The 16,137-nt window shown below is 40.0% G+C and overlaps 1 protein-coding gene across 5 annotated transcripts in view; it reads right to left on the bottom strand.

The window, feature by feature from the left end:
• Positions 1-16,137, bottom strand: part of RABGAP1L (RAB GTPase activating protein 1 like) — a 551,348-nt gene that overhangs the window by 159,256 nt on the left and 375,955 nt on the right. For all 5 annotated transcript variants that reach the window (XR_010749414.1, XM_066371551.1, XM_066371553.1 and 2 more), the window contains one exon: positions 957-998. Coding sequence is in view for 4 of the 5 variants with exons in the window: in XM_066371551.1 (XP_066227648.1) it covers positions 957-998 (42 nt within the window). In the remaining variant the exon portion in view is untranslated. The remainder of the gene's footprint in view (positions 1-956; positions 999-16,137) is intronic.

Here is a 16,137-nt window from a genome sequence, read left to right as displayed (position 1 = left end):
CCAGGGATGTTATTATGGTAAGAAGTATTTTAAGAAAAAAAAACTGGCATCACTGTAACAGAAACAGGTTTTAACTTTTTCTCTTATTTCATCTAACTCATGTGAATGAAAAGCCTCTTTTAAGTGAGTGGAATGAATGCTATGCTAGCAAGATTATTTCCCCATGTATAAGACATTCCCATGTATAAGATGCACCTCAATTTTGGGGCCTGAAATTTGAAAAAAAAATGTATTAACATAAATTTATTGAACTCAAGTTTGTTTGTTTTTTTCAGAGACAGAGAAAGAGTCAGAGAGAGGGATAGACAGGGACAGACAGACAGGAACAGAGAGATGAGAAGCATCAATCATTAGTTTTTCATTGCGTGTAGCAACACCTTAGTTGTTCATTGATTGCTTTCTCATATGTGCCTTGACCGTGGGCCTTCAGCAGACCGAGTAACCCCTTGCTCGAGCCAGCGACCTTGGGTCCAAGCTAGTCAGCTTTTGCTCAAACCAGATAAGCCCACACTCAAGCTGGCAACCTTGGGGTCTCGAACCTGGGTCCTCTGCATCCCAGTCCGACACTTTATCCACTGCGCCACCGCCTGGTCTGGCGAACTCAAGTTTTATTAATCATAAAATTCATACAATTCCTCATCTGTGTGAAAAAGTGGAAAATGCAAGAAAAAAATCAACAATCACTGTATAAGACGCACCCAGTTTTTAGACCCCAAGTTTTTCGGAAAAGGGTGCATCTTATACATGGGGAAATACGGTAGACTAGAAGAAAAACAAAGAAACAGACTCTAAAACAACAACAAGAGAGGGCGGGAGGAGGGGAGAGGATCCCAGTTCCTCCAAGAAGCCTTTTGTGGGTGTAAGGACCTAGACTGAGTCAGGGGCTGTAGGCTGAACTACACCCCCTCCCAGGGCAGAGATGTCAGAGTTCGGTAAGTTGAAAATAACAAACTTACCTTTAGAAGAGCCAAGGCTACATGAAAGATGATGTTCAAACCCTGAAATTAAAAAAAGAGTCAAAATCAACACTGCCACATGGACCACTGGTTTATTAAGTATTTTCCCAAAACTTCCACACATCATTTTCACAAACAATAGTAATTAAACAAACCATGACATTTTTTTTAAAGTGTTTTCTTTCTTGGAGAGGCTTATTTCAAATTTTAGGTGCTATTTAATGTTCACACAAAATTATTGTTTTTATAATAAATCCTTTTCCTTCCATCTACTTCTGGATTACGTGCATAGCCTATGGCTTGCAAAAGTCAAGTCAAGTTCCCTGTTCTTTTTTTTTTTTTTTTTTTTTTTTTTTGTATTTTTCTGAAGTTGGAAACAGGGAGGCAGTCAGACAGACTCCCACATGTGCCTGACCGGGATCCACCCAGCACGCCCACCAGGGGGCGATGCTCTGCCCATCTGGGGCAGCGCTCTCTTGCAACCAGAGCCATTCTAGAGCCTGAGGCAGAGGCCACAGAGCCATCCTCAGCGCCGAGGCGAACTTTGCTCCAATGGAGCCTTGGCTGCGGGAGGAGAAGAGAGAGACAGAGAGGAGGGGGAGGGGTAGAGAAGCAGATGGGTGCTTCTCCTGTGTGCCCTGGCCGGGAATCAAACCTGGGACTCCTGCACGCCAGGCCGACGCTCTACCACTGAGCCAACCAGCCAGGGCCAAGTTCCTGTTCTTAACTGTAACTCCTGGTCTGGACGGGTGTGTGATGTGGCTGAACCGTCAGTGGCCAATAAGATGCAGCACGGATAGTGTTGCTGATAACTGGGACAGAAGATGGGGAGTAGGGAGTCTCACGCCGTTTTTCCACTACCATTTTTACTATTTTCTTGTTTGTTTTAGTTCTCGCTCTCAACTAATATCTGTACAACTAGAGATGGGAATGAAGGCCCATCTCCTAGACTTGCTTTTCCTTTTTTTCCTCCTCAAAACCAGAGCAGTATTACTTCAGGAATAAATAAATTAAATAGCTTGTTAAGAATCCATACTGGAGCTGAACTGTGAACTCTGGGTTCACAATTCATTCTGAAGAGATGTTGAGATATTAAATTCAAGACAGAAGGACCTTAAATGCAAAAGACAACAGAATCAGAAATAAGTCTGCCAAGGAGTGTGCAGTTTGCTCGCCATGCAAGTCATCATACATGAGAAGGAAGGTCTTTCAAGTAGGAGTTGACATCTTCCATCAGCCCAGAGTCTATCTGATGTGCCTTCTGCATCTTGGTCACAAATGTAACCTCTCTCTACCTTTGGACCTGGTGCTATATCAGATATATTATACAAAGAACTTCCAATAAACCATCCTTTTTCTGTCTCCAAAATTAGAAGTGAGATTAGGACTTGGTACTTAGATTTCATTGCTATTATAATTTGCTAATGTGAATTTTCACAGTCAGTCACCAAATATGTGATGTGATGGTGAAAGGGAAAAATGATAAGCACAAAATATTTGGTTGGAGGTTTTGGGGTTTACTCAGTTAATTCTTCAAGAAACCAAAAGCAGTGGGAAGTAAGTATGATCAGACCAGGAGACAAAAACAGATTGACATAGTTCATCACCACTTCAAGCAATGACCCTGGACTTTTTGAACACTATTTACACATTAGAAAAAAAGTAAGAAGACCATCATAGATTAGAAACTTGGATTACAATTATAAGCAAATTTTGCTTTCCTAAATTTGAGTCCTCACTAACTGCTGCCCACTGCTGCCAAAACTTGCAGACCAAGAGAAAAGAGACCCGCCGCCACCATGCTCCTCCTCACTGTCCCCTCCAGGCGGCAGTGAGTCCTCACAACCTGAGTGCTTGGGCATGCGCCATCAGGACTAAATCTGCCCGTCCCTGTCCTCGTTGTTCTAGTCACCGTTCAGGGTAAGCCCCTCTTGTGTTCAGCTCTCTAATCCTCATGATGCTCTGGTCCTGTCTCCTCAGCTGTCCCCCATCCTCCCCTCCATCCTGAACCCTTCAGCATACTGTTTGGAAACACCACTCCACATGCAACCAACTCGGCTATATTCTCAACCTCCCTCCAAACACTCCCCCTCCTCCAAGCATTCACAGGAGTAGTCAAATCTCAGTGATTCTCATAATAACACATGTTATAACTCACGTTTTTCACTAGATGAACTTGACAAGCCTGAGGGTATAGATGTATTTAGTTGCTGGCTAGGATCACTCCTCCCAGCCTCCTGACATTTACTTAACGGTATTCCTACACATAGTGCTGGTATAATGACCACAGTAAATCCTTATGTGGTGACTGAATTGTACTACTGATCCCAAATTTTCTGGGACTTATTCTTTTCCCTATGGACCCAACTAAAACAGTTACAGAATCATCATCAAACTATAGTAAGAAGTCCTTGTCTCTATCTCAAAGTGAAAGTTCTAGACAACCAAACTATGAAAAATGCAAAGAACTTAGAAATTAAAAAAAAAAAATTAAAGATCTCTAAATTGCCAAAATAGCTCTCACTAACACAAAGAGAAAATTTTATTCAGATTAGTTTGGTGATGTGATTTTTTTAGTTTATAGTATCAGAAGTAGCAACATAAAACCAAAGTGTGTGCTAGCTGGGATAAGGAACAGACAGCCTGTAGGGCAATTGTCAGAATTAAAATATTAGCTCTGATAGAAACAGAAGACATGCTTTTAAAAAGCTATAAAATTTATAGCAATCTTGGCCCATTTAGTGGAGCCAATAACCCTTCAGTTAATATCAGTTAATATGATAACCCAGCCGCATGAATGAATGCTCACATTATGTTCAAAGTACTATGCATAAGAGGGGAAAACAGTATATATTTTAAATAAAAAGTAGATAATTTTTTTAAGTTGGGAAGCTAAACAGATGACTGGCAGTTACCAGAAAAACAGTGTCTATATGTAAACTCTTCAAACAAGTTCAGAATAGTCAGGTATTACTGCACCTGCTTACATGAATCTCTAGACATTATCTATAAAAAATAAGAAAAGTAAAGACTTGTGCAAGCCTTAAACTAAAGTGGAATAGTGTGCCCAGTCTATGCAAACAAGGATCCTTCAGATCTCTGAGTTGCTGAAAATCAGGAAAAACCTGCTATTCTACCAAGATTGTCATTTCACTACAAAACATATCCTGATTTCCTAAGAGGAGAGTACAAAGGCAACTCAGGTTGGATATTTTAAAATATCTATGTTTTCTTTGATATAAGACATTCTCATTTAGGAATATAATTAGAGGTATCACTAAATGACAGAAACCTTCCAGGAGCCGCCATTTGATCAGTTTAAAAGCTACAAATAGATTGGATTTAAGATGATAACGTCAGTGGAGGTCGTGGTCTTCGGAATCCCAGTAAACTGAACAACCCTCTACTCTTCTTTTTTTTCTTTTTTTTTTCTTTTTTTTTTTTTGTATTTTTCTGAAGCTGGAAACGGGGAGAGACAGTCAGACAGACTCCCGCATGCGCCCAACCGGGATCCACCTGGCACGCCCACCAGGGGCGATGCTCTGCCCACCAGAGGGCGATGCTCTGCCCACCAGAGGGCGATGCTCTGCCCCTCTGGGGCGTCGCTCTGCCGCGACCAGAGCCACTCTAGTGCCTGGGGCAGAGGCCAAGGAGCCATCCCCAGTGCCCGGGCCATCTTTGCTCCAATGGAGCCTTGGCTGCGGGAGGGGAAGAGAGAGACAGAGAGGAAGGAGGGGGGGGTGGAGAAGCAAATGGGCGCTTCTCCTATGTGCCCTGGCCGGGAATCGAACCCGGGTCCCCCACACGCCAGGCCGACGCTCTACCACTGAGCCAACCGGCCAGGGCCCCTCTACTCTTCTAAGCACATGAACTCAATCCAAATCCCCACTGTCACCTCCTTGTCCACCTACTCTCATGTGACCTGACTTTTGCTTAATTGAGCTGAAATTTTTCTAAAAAATATTTCTAAACTAAAAAGATCTTACATATTTTCAAGATGTCTCCCCCTTTTAGGAATATTTAATCTGCAGCAACTTGTCTGCTACTGAGTGGGAAATAAGGTTTCTTCAAAAGACTCAAAGGCTAAAACATTTGGAGAATTATTAAGAGCAAAAACAACAAGTAAATATATTCTTATGGTTACTTATTATTTATATAGCACAAGGTCTACCTCCAAGAGCAAGAAAATAAATAAGAACAAACACCCACTGAATATTTTCTGTGTTCCAAGATCTGAATTAATTATATTGAAAACATGTCCTTATTTGATCCCACGACAACCCTAAATTCCATTTTACGCACAGGAAATTAAGACTGACAGAAGTCAAAGTCAATTTCTCAAGGTCACACTGTTAGTAAGTAGATTTTAAACTAAGCAGTACTACTCCACATGTTACACTCTTAACTACTACGTTAGAGGAGTCAGTTCAACGGATCAGTGAATTAATGAACAAAGCCCTGATTTGGGTATTAATTAATGTGGCCTCGTTTAGTCCTAAAGGATTAAACAATTCCTTCCATTTCAAGGCAAGTAAATTGTGAGAGCAGAGTGGAATGATAACAAATGGGTGACTTCTTTCAAAATCAAATTTTATTATTTGTCTCCAAACTGAAAAATACTCACAAAGTAGCTGACCGCTCACAGGGTGTGAGGCAGTAACCCAGCCTGTTGTGGAAAGAAAGGGTGCCCACCTTCCTCCAGTGACAACAGACTGAGATCAGATTGGGAAGCTGCCATTTCAAAATTCAGTCACAGCCTGGAAAAATGTTCACTTAAAGAACACCTACGAGTAATTGCCCTAAATTAAATAATTGCTCCAAAGTGCAGATCATTGTGTTCCCAGAGAGGCCAACAATGGAGCGCCCACAACCCTGCACAGCACAGAGCACTCGCTGGAACAGACGGGGCACTGTGCTCTGATGAGCACGCGGTCGGTCGTGGGCTGGGGGCTGACAGATGCGGGTGAGAAGCTGTCAGAAACATGGTGACAGCGCCGAGAACAATGCTGGGAAAGGTGCTGTGAGAAGTGCCAAGCGTGCCTCAGCACCTGGTCCTCAGGGATCAGAAAAGGAAATCAACAGTATGTGAAGGTGCAAGCCCTAACAATAAGGTCGGGAGAAATGATCAAACCAGAAATGGCCAAGGTAAATGGAGCAGACCCACAGCAATAAGGCCACAGCCAGAGGGAAGAGGTGCTGCCTTTTTTGACCCATCCAACGTGGGACATTCCACCCCAGGAAGGGGAATGACTAAATGAGACCGCATGTGAAAAGCGTAGTAATCTGGTAAGCACTTGCTAAGTATTTGACAAATGCTAGTGATTATTATTAGGTTCATATATTTATTGCCAGCTAGATCTTGTTATTTTATACATATTTTTCACTTAATTCTCTCAATAACTCTATAATAGACGTGTTACTGCTACCACTGTAGAGATGAGAAAACAAAGGCTCAGAGTCGTCATACTATTAGTAAATGGTAAAGCCAGGATTAGAACTTATATCTGCCAGACCAAAAAGAAAAAGAAGAATGAAAGAAAAAAGAAAATCCATGTTTTTCCCATCTAATTCCATCTCTACTGCAAATTCAGTAAGACTCTGATTAGATATCTGTAGGGGATTAAAGATGGCCATACCCTTTGACACTTCTCCCACTGACAGAGGGGTCTCTGTCCTCCTTTCTGGAATCTGGGCAGATTCCAGATCCATGTCTCTGACAACAGAATGTAGTGGAAGTGAATGTGTGCTAATATTCTGGCCCAGACCCCCCCCCCCAACCAGCCAGCTTCCGGGACCCCCTCTTGGAGTGCTCACTCTTGGCAGCCAGTCACCACGTAAGAAATACATTGACACTTAAGACTCCCATGCTCTAAGAAGTCAAACAGAGACAAAAGGGCCTGCAGGATGAGCTGCCACCCCTGAGAAAGAGAGGCCAAGGACCACCCAGGCGCCAGCTCTGTGAGTAAAGAAGTTATCCTGAGCCCCTCCTCCCCCTGCCCCGCCAAAGCCACGTGATCACTGATGAACCCGCACAGCAGAATCCTTCCCAAGCTCCTGGCTGAGGAACTTGTGAACAAAATATTATAAATGGCTGCCTTTATTTTTGAAAGCCTTTAATTTAAAATGATTTCAGATTTAGATAAAAATTGCCAAAAGCAGTACCTAGAGTTTCCACATATTCTTCACCTGGCTTCATCAACCGTTAATGCCTGACATAACCACAGAACAACTATGAAAACTGAGAAAGTAGCATTTAAATTTTGTCAGATGCCCCACGAATGTCCTTTTTCTGGCCTAGGATTCAGTGCTGAACCCCATAGTGAACTCAGGTGTCATGTCTCCTTGCTCTTCTTCCATCTGGGACAGTCTTTGCTGTTCACGAACTTGACACTTTTGAAAAGTGCCAGTTATTCTGTAGGATGTCCCTCAGTTTGATCTGCCGGATGTTTCCTTATGATTAAATTTAGATGATGTATTTGTTCTTGGCACGAACGCCACAGAGCAATGTTATATCAGTGCATCTTATCAGGAGACTACGTAATATCAGTATGTCTCACTCCAGAATCAAGTTTCAAAGCCACTCAGGTCTGGTGTAGTGTGTTACACCGGGTAGGCAGAACAGAATCCCTTGTCTTCTCTTTGACACATTTCTCACTTCTGGGATCTGTAAAGTAATGCTTTCTTGCACAGAAAGAAGAAAATAACAACAGAGAATTACCATGCAATCATAAAGAGGTAAATACTGGCTGCTCTTAAATATGGGTCCTATGGCAAGAATATCGTAGCTCATTAGCCAAAAAAAAGCACCTGACTTTATTCTGCTTCTCATATTGTAAGCCCTTTAAAAGTTCAGTCTTTTATGAGAGACTTTGATGGAGTAAGCAGTAAAATGATATTTTTTTGATTTTGGGGATTTGGATTTGGGGTTTTGGGTTTTGGGTTTTGTTTCTAGATGCCCACTAGAGGGCAGAATTGTAGCACTGAAAACCAAGAGGCAGCTTTAAAAAGATGTATTCACAGCAGCCTCGGATACAAATTCATGTAAGCCCTGATGTTTTAAACTCTCATGGCTAAGTCTTCCCTTATGTCTACAAATCAATCACTAAGGTGACAAATCTAGATGATTCTCACCTTTCCCCAGTTTTATTATATATTTCCTGTTTTTATAATAGATTCATTTTAGTGTTTTCATAAGTTAGAATGGTGAAGAAAGCTCAAAAATGAGGAGTAAGAAATAAATCTAACATATGAATGCCTCTAATTGTGGGTAATTGTTTTTACCTTTGCTTGGCTTGTATTTGTTTCTATAAATGAAGTATTGAATAGATATATATCTACAAAATCTAAGTATTTATCTATGAGTGATCCTGGGAAGAATTCTTAGAGGTTAGTGACCTCTGAATTAAAAAAATCTTTCAGAAACAAGGCAGGTAAATAAGAGAAATAAATTAAGCTAGAGGTTTTGACAGGTAGTCATCAAATCTGAGGCATTCTGAAAACCGTTTAGCATACGCAAACATTTGTATGTTTGTAAGGATGACAAGTCATCCTTATACAGCATCAGATTCTAAGGCTAGGATAGGAGATAAAAAATATAAACACATAACACCACCTTGTAATCAAGGGAGATGTGACCTGGAAAACACCTTGTGGTTCCTTTAAAGACATGCTATTAGCAGTGAGAACTGTCACTCACCCCTCTGCTCTCCTCCACTTCCCTCTAGGTCATGGTGACTTGGGTTCTATTGTCTCTCAGCAGCAGTCATCAGTCAGCCATCCCAGGCTGCAGGGGTGTTTAGACATCCTTCATCATGAAAACCAACCCCCACCAATTCCTAACTACTGTCTGATATCCATCCTCTCCTTCCAAGCTACCGTGAGTTTTCATTGACCCTATTCAGCCAGAAGCCAGGGGACGCAGGAGCTCCGTTGTTCGGATGGAAGCTGGAGAGGGAACCTCCCCTGCTAGCTGGCTCTCTTTTGACCCTTGACACTGTCTAGATCTCGGTCAGCGTTATGATCAGTTGTAGAGATACTTGGATGAGATAAAGGATGTTCATGTCCCTTACGGTCTGTCCTGTTTCTACCTTTCTCTCTTTTTGGAGAGCAGGTAGGGTATAGGGGTTATGACCTGGACTCTGGACCCAGCCTTCCCAAGTCTCAATGGAGACCCCCTCTTGTCTGTCTGACTTAGAGCAGTTATTTAAATCGTCTCTGCCTCAGGTTCCTCAGACAGCACCAACCTCACAGTGCTGAGGATTAAATGAGTTACTATTTGCCAAGCACTTAGAACGGTGCCTGACACACAGTTAAGCAGTACATGTCTACATACATTATTATTACAGTAAAGTCTTCAAAATGAAACTTCCCAAGATTTTATAAGGAATTTCAGTTATTTAAGATACCAAGAAATTTGCTACAGATTTTGATAACAACTGACCTATACATTCCTTGTACAACTTCTTGAAAAACATTCTTTCCTTCCTCCCAATCAATTTGATCAGATCACAGACACAGTCTTAAAAGGATGCGTTTAGGTCACAAGGAAATGGAAGCAACTAGGACTTCAGGAGAAACAGATCAAAGGATTCATAAACCTCAAAACAAATAGAGAGGAGAGGCATTTTTATGGTTTGCCTCTAGAAAATGATAGAAGTTGACTAATTAAGCCTTTGGCATTTATTCCTTAATTGCTAGTTGGAGTTTTAAAAATTTATTTCAGTAAAACCAAGCTTAGTGGCCCTGACAATGCAGGGGCTTGCCCAGATGGCCACTGGCCTGCCTCTGACAGCCCCTGTGCAGGAGCACTGAGCAGGCAGGATCTTGTGCTGCATCTGCTCAGATCTGCCACGTCAGATCCCAGCCGCAGGAACAGAGCTAATAACCAGAGAGCACGAGAAGAGAGCTGGGAAGCCAACATCCGTCCTGTCCCAGCGCTCACGGGCTCTGCTGTATGGCTCTGCTCACATCCACCTGCTGCTCCCTTTGCTGCATCACACTCTTCCTTCCCTTTGTCTGTACTCAAAGGAACTGGAGAATACCTGAGTGCAATTTTTCCCTGTCACCTTTTGGAGGTGCAGTTTCAAGGTTAAATATCCTCAATTCTTTTAATCTGTCCTCACATGTACTAATTCCAAATTCTTTTGCTGTTTGCTTATGAGCTCTCTTCAAGGCCTTCATAAATCTCCTAATAAAAAATAAAACTAGATAGTGTGCTACAGCATAGGTCCACACAGTACAGGCTACTGTTGAAGAATTACCTACTATAGTCAGTAGTAAACGTAAGCCTTACTATTAAACTGTCTACTGCTTTGAACTTGAAATGAGCTATAGGTCTTAGAACCTTTTCTTGCCAGACTTACACAGCCCTCTTCTTTTAAATAAGGGTTACTGGCTTAACCTACCCATAGAGTACTTTCCAAATCTAACGATCCATTGTTCTTTATGATTTACATAGAGTAGAAACACTTGATTTTCTGGCTTCGAATTTAGAACAGACTGAATAGATTTATAGAGACATGGTTGTCTATAAGTTCTAGTTCACTGGAAGATGTACCAAGGAAGGCACCAACATCACCAGGGCAGAGTTTGGAAACCAAGACCCATTTACAGGATATGCCTACAGCATCCAGCCGTTGTGAGGCTGGGATGTACCCAGGCACCTTGCCAGCTTAAATAAATGGAGGGGAAGTTGATGCACAAAAGTAAAGCTGGAGAGTCGGGGTGGTATAGATAAGGGATTCTCAAGTCGGAGATCCAGGGTATAGAGGTTTTGCTTTGTTTGTATTCTGGATTATCCACTGGAACATATATTTGCCCCAGAAAGGAACATCATCTAATTTTCACACATGTTGAAAAAGCAAGAGAATTAAAAATCCTGAAAAAGTTATCAAATAGAACATTCCTTTTCTAGTCATCTTAAAAATCATTTCCAAAGGATATCTAAGTGTCTATAGACAGGGTGACAGTAGACTCTGTCTCACAAGCCCCAGTGGTCCTTATGACCTCTAAGTCGTCTTCACTATGCCTCTTAGGGTGGTAACCTCCCTGAAGAAGCAGGGTGTACCTCAGGCTGCCTCGGGGAAGGCAGGCAGGAGAGGCACGACTGTTCTACTTAAGATCGGATTTGAAAAAAAGTTTCTGCCCATTCAATTTTTCTCTGGGTCATCATTTTTACTTTATAAAAAAATCTGTATGTCCCCAAGTCGAATTTAATTGTTTTAATTTCCTTTAGGACCCTGAAACAGTGTGACTGGCTGGGTGACCCCTCAGGTATGAGGAACCCTACATACACCTGGATAAAATAAAAGATGGGGACAGAACACTATCCTCGCGAGCCCACACTGGTACACTGGAGCATGAGCAGCTTGTGTTTACACACTATGGACTAGGGTGAGGGGAAATCCTCACGAGCCCACATGCCTGAGTGAGAGTGCTTGTGTTTACACACAATGGACTAGGGTGAGGGGAAATCCAGACTCCAAGAGCACTCTAGAGTCAACTCACCAGAAAAAGTCTTGAATCAAATAATTGTTCTAAAATTTACATTGAATTATTAGAATTTGTTTAGCTTTACACTTTTTAATGTGGTAAAAATTCAAAGACAATAAAAATGGAAATACATGAGTAACAAATTACAAACAGAAATAAAAGTTGTGACTGCATTTTTAATTGGTTCCAATTGAGTATTTGGAGGTGACAGTGTGCGGAGATTACAGTGCTTAGGCAATAAACGTTTGGGTCTGAATAGAATGCTCCACACAACGTTACTGCTGGGAGTGAGGACTAGGAAATTAGGCTGCAGTGCGTTCTGGAGAGAGACTAGGTTCCTCTCCTCTTCCACAAAGAAAGGCAGTTCTGGTGACCGTACATGAGATTAACTGTGAACAGGAAAATGGAACCTGCACAAGTTGATTTTTGTTGCTGTTTTCTAAAGCCTTTCTACACACGTGTGCTCTGGGGAGGTGGTATGTCAGCACCACCTAAGAGTGAGTTCAAGTCCCAAGTCCCAGGATCACCAACCCTGAATAGGAATTGGCATTCAAAAGGATTGCCAGCTGATCGAAATGCATATTAAAATTTGCGGTCCGCTTTTTCTTTTAGAACGTATATATCCATTCTGCCTAGTGCTTCAAAATATAAGGTACTTTCCACAAACAGCAGATGGCCCCAGGCATCAGTGAAAGAATGACAAAAAGTCCTAAAGATCAAGTTGTCAAAATTGGTATCATTCTGAAAATAACTCCAATTTTCTAATTAGCTTTATAATAGTGATAGATAATACAGCTTCATTTTGAAAATTCACTTTAAATAAGTTTCTTTTGATTTAGCCGTGCTAACCAAAAACTATGTGAGAAAATAAAAAAGAAAAGAGGTATCCTAATTTATAAAAAGTCAGCTGCAAATCAATGTACAAATAGAGCTTATTAATAAAGGTATTAGCCTCTATTAATAAAATAAAAGACCCCTGACCCAGGTATTAAGCCTCTATTAATCCTAACAGAAATCCTAGCATGAAAATCCCAACCCAGCAGAGATTTCTGGAAGAATAAAAACTCAAAAGGGAAAATGCAAATTACAAGTTATTCCACAAACAAATCCAATTAAGGATCATAAAATAATTACTGTATCTTCAAAACTGATCTCAATCAATAAAGCTATGCTATTGTCACCTACAGCTCACGCTGAATTACTGTATATTTTTGCCACCAAAACCACATCACAATTATTTTCTTTGACTTCAAAACTCCCAAGCTCTGTTCCAGAACACAATATAAACCTAGGAAATGTAGTAAATCAAAACAGAGGATAGGTGAGCCCTTCTCTTCTCTGACCCAGTGAGCCACAAGTAACAGACATTGCTTCAGGGGCCATATCGTTCTCGGAAACATAAAGCATCTGGACTGTCTTTTTTCAAAGACAGAAAAGAGATCCCATAGACACAATTTCTAGACAAGTTATAGAAGAAAAGGGAAAGGTTAAAAGAAAAAAAAAAGTAAAGTGATATAAAAGGTTATATATATATTGATGCTTCCACTTTGAAAGTCTGAATTCCACTAACTCTTTTTCCAAATAAAACTTCTGGGGGAGAAAACATCATGTTTTCAGAAGTTAAAAAAACAAATAAACAAAAAACTAGCAACAATTCATCAAAAATTTTCCAGCAATATATTCTTGTTTCTCAACCTTTAAATCATGTTTATAGTGCTTGGGAAAAGGGTAATGACTTCCATTGTTCCAGACAGGTATTTTACCTGGGTAAAATACAGCAATAATACTTGTTAAAGGCCTAACTTAAAGTTATCTTTGACCTTCAATTGCACAAGTTCATTTCAGGACCAAACAATATGGACCAAATGAAGAAAAAAATGAAAATCCATTTAACAAAATGCACTTGGCTGTAGGTAGGCGTTCTTTTCCTCTTTAATCCAATCCTATTCTACCAACCTCATCTTTCCTCATCAAACGGTCAGAATCCCCCAATCCAGAGCCCCCAATCCTTAATCATTCTGTTAACAACAATCATGGCCTCTACTTCTGAAATAGGAATTCACCACCCTTCACCTCTTCTGCTCACTTTCTACTAAGCACCATCATTTCTTTCATAGACATGGTCCCTAACTGGTCTCCCTGGGCTTTCTTATTTCCCTTCAGTGCAATCACACAGCCATAGCTGTCTCTGAAACATTTAAGTCAGGACATGCAGTTCCATGCTGAAAGATTTCCAATGGCTTCTCAATGCACTTGGGCTGAAATCCCATGTCCTCTTCAATATGACTGATAAGCTCCAGTCTCACTGGGTCCACCCACCTCTTGACAAACTGCTCGCTGTTCCAGAAGCTCTGGCTCTCTTTTAGTTCCTCCCACCTGGAAACCTCACATGCATTTCCCCACCCATCAGTGGGAATTCTCCTACTCCTCTCTCAGATCTCAGCTCTAAATGCCACTTACTCAGAAAGAGACCATTCTTGAAACCTTGATCTAAAATAGGCTTACTAATTACAAAATTTGAGGCAGCTTGTACTTTATCTTCATAGCATTTTTTGCAATGTATTGTATAATCATATTCATGTCTATTAAGTCGATCTGGTCTAATGTGACACTTAAAGCCATTAATTACTTCCTTATTAATTTTCTGTCTAGATGATCTGTCCATTGATGTTAGCAGGGTATTAAAGTCCCCACTATTATTGTATTGCTGTCAATTTCTCCCTTTAAATCCATTAATATTTGCTTTATACACACTGCTCACAAAAATTAGGGGATATTTTATAGCTTCATATTCATTTTTAAATATCCTCTAATTTTTGTCAGCAGTGTATTTAGGTGTTCCCGTGTTGGATGTGTAGACAGTAATCATACACATTTTTGTACTCACTTATTACCTGTCCATGAGCTTGTTTGCTCCACAGATGCAAAGACAATATCTGTTCCGTTAAGCATGGCATCTATTAGGTCTAGCTCAGTCTCAAGACATATCAGGTGCTCAATATTTGTTAAATAAATGAATGATGGATGGATGAATAAATATGACGTTCCTTTTAGTGAGCATCTCTGGTCCTCTGAATGTTGAATTGATAAGCTATTGGTTATTTTTTCTAGAAACAAAAGACAAAGATTCACTTCAAAACAATTTGGAAGCATATGTTGCTCCATTTTTGGCTTCCCTGGCATCCTTCTAGCTGCTTTAAGTACTGAAATTAGAGTCATCCAGTTTTCACTCCTTTTTTGATGTTTTGGAAATTACTCATGAGTCCTTTTAGACTTCCATATAAGCCTTTAATAACCCAACTATTAAAAATCTAGTTATATTCCTGACATAATGAAATACGTAAACTAATGTACTTGATGAATGCCTTCTCCTCAAATATAAGAAACCACATAAAACAAAAAGGCTGTCAAAAGAAATCTAACCTAAAACTTTTGCTTACATTTAATAATGTGTTCCCTCCCCTAAAATTCCACAAAAATGTAGTACTGTTAGACAATTTCAGATTATACCACATACTCTTAAATGTACACTTACTACAAAAAATAAAAGGCACAAGTGCTAGAAGGGACATACTTATAAAAGCCACAATCCACGACGTTAGCATTCTTTCTTTTTTAATTTGTTTTTTATTGTGGTAAACATTTTATGTAAGCTTCAGATGTACAGCATAATGATTCAATATGTGTATGCACTGCTAAATGATCACAATACCTCTAGGTACCATTAGTCATCACACAGTTACAAATTATTTTTCTCGTGATGTGAACTTTTAACATTTACTCCTTAGCAATTTTCAAATATGCAATACAGTATTATTAACTATAGTCATCATGCTGTATTGTACATTATATCCCATGACTTATTTATTTTATAACTAGAACTCTGTACCTTTTAACTCCCTTCACCTATTGCACCCCTCCCCCTATCTACCTATTCTGGCAACCATTGATTCTTCTCTGTATATACTGGCTTGCTTTTTGTTTTGAGTCCACATATAAATCATACAATATTCATCTTTCTTTATTTCACTTAGCATAATGCCATCAAGGTCCATCCATGTTGCTGTAAGTAGTAAGATTCCATTTTTTTCTATGTCTGAGTGAATTTCATTTTATATATATACCTTATCTTTATCCATTCATCTGTTTATGAACACTTAGGTTGTTTCCATATGTTCGCTCTTGTAAATAATGCTGCAATAAACACGGTGGGTGTGCACATATCATTTGTATTTTAAATTAGTATTTTAAATTTTCCTCAAATAAATAACCAGAAGTAGAATTGCTAGATATACAGTAGTTCTATTTTTATTTTTTTGTGGAACCTCCATATTGTTTCCCACAGTGGCTGCACCAATTTACATTCCCACCAACAGTGCACAAGGGTCCCCTTTACTACACACATCATTGCCAACATTTATTTATTTTTTTTTGATAGCAGAAATTCTAACGGGTGTGAGTTGGTATTTCATTGTGGTTTTGATTTGCATTTTTCTGATGATTGCTGATGGTTGAGCTCATCTTCTTATGTGTCTATTGGTCATCTGTATATCTCATTTGGAAAACTGTCTATTTAAGGCCTCTGCATTTTTTAATCAATTAGTTTTGTTTGTTTTCTTCTTTTTTTTGCTATTGAGTTGTACGAGGAGTTCTTTATATATGTTGATTTTGGATACTGACCTCTTATCAG

The sequence above is a fragment of the Saccopteryx leptura genome, chromosome 2 (genome assembly GCF_036850995.1).
Source record: "Saccopteryx leptura isolate mSacLep1 chromosome 2, mSacLep1_pri_phased_curated, whole genome shotgun sequence".
Lineage (NCBI taxonomy): Eukaryota > Metazoa > Chordata > Mammalia > Chiroptera > Emballonuridae > Saccopteryx > Saccopteryx leptura.
Note: the sequence above shows the minus strand (reverse complement) of the source record. Positions and strands in the feature narration are given on the sequence as shown.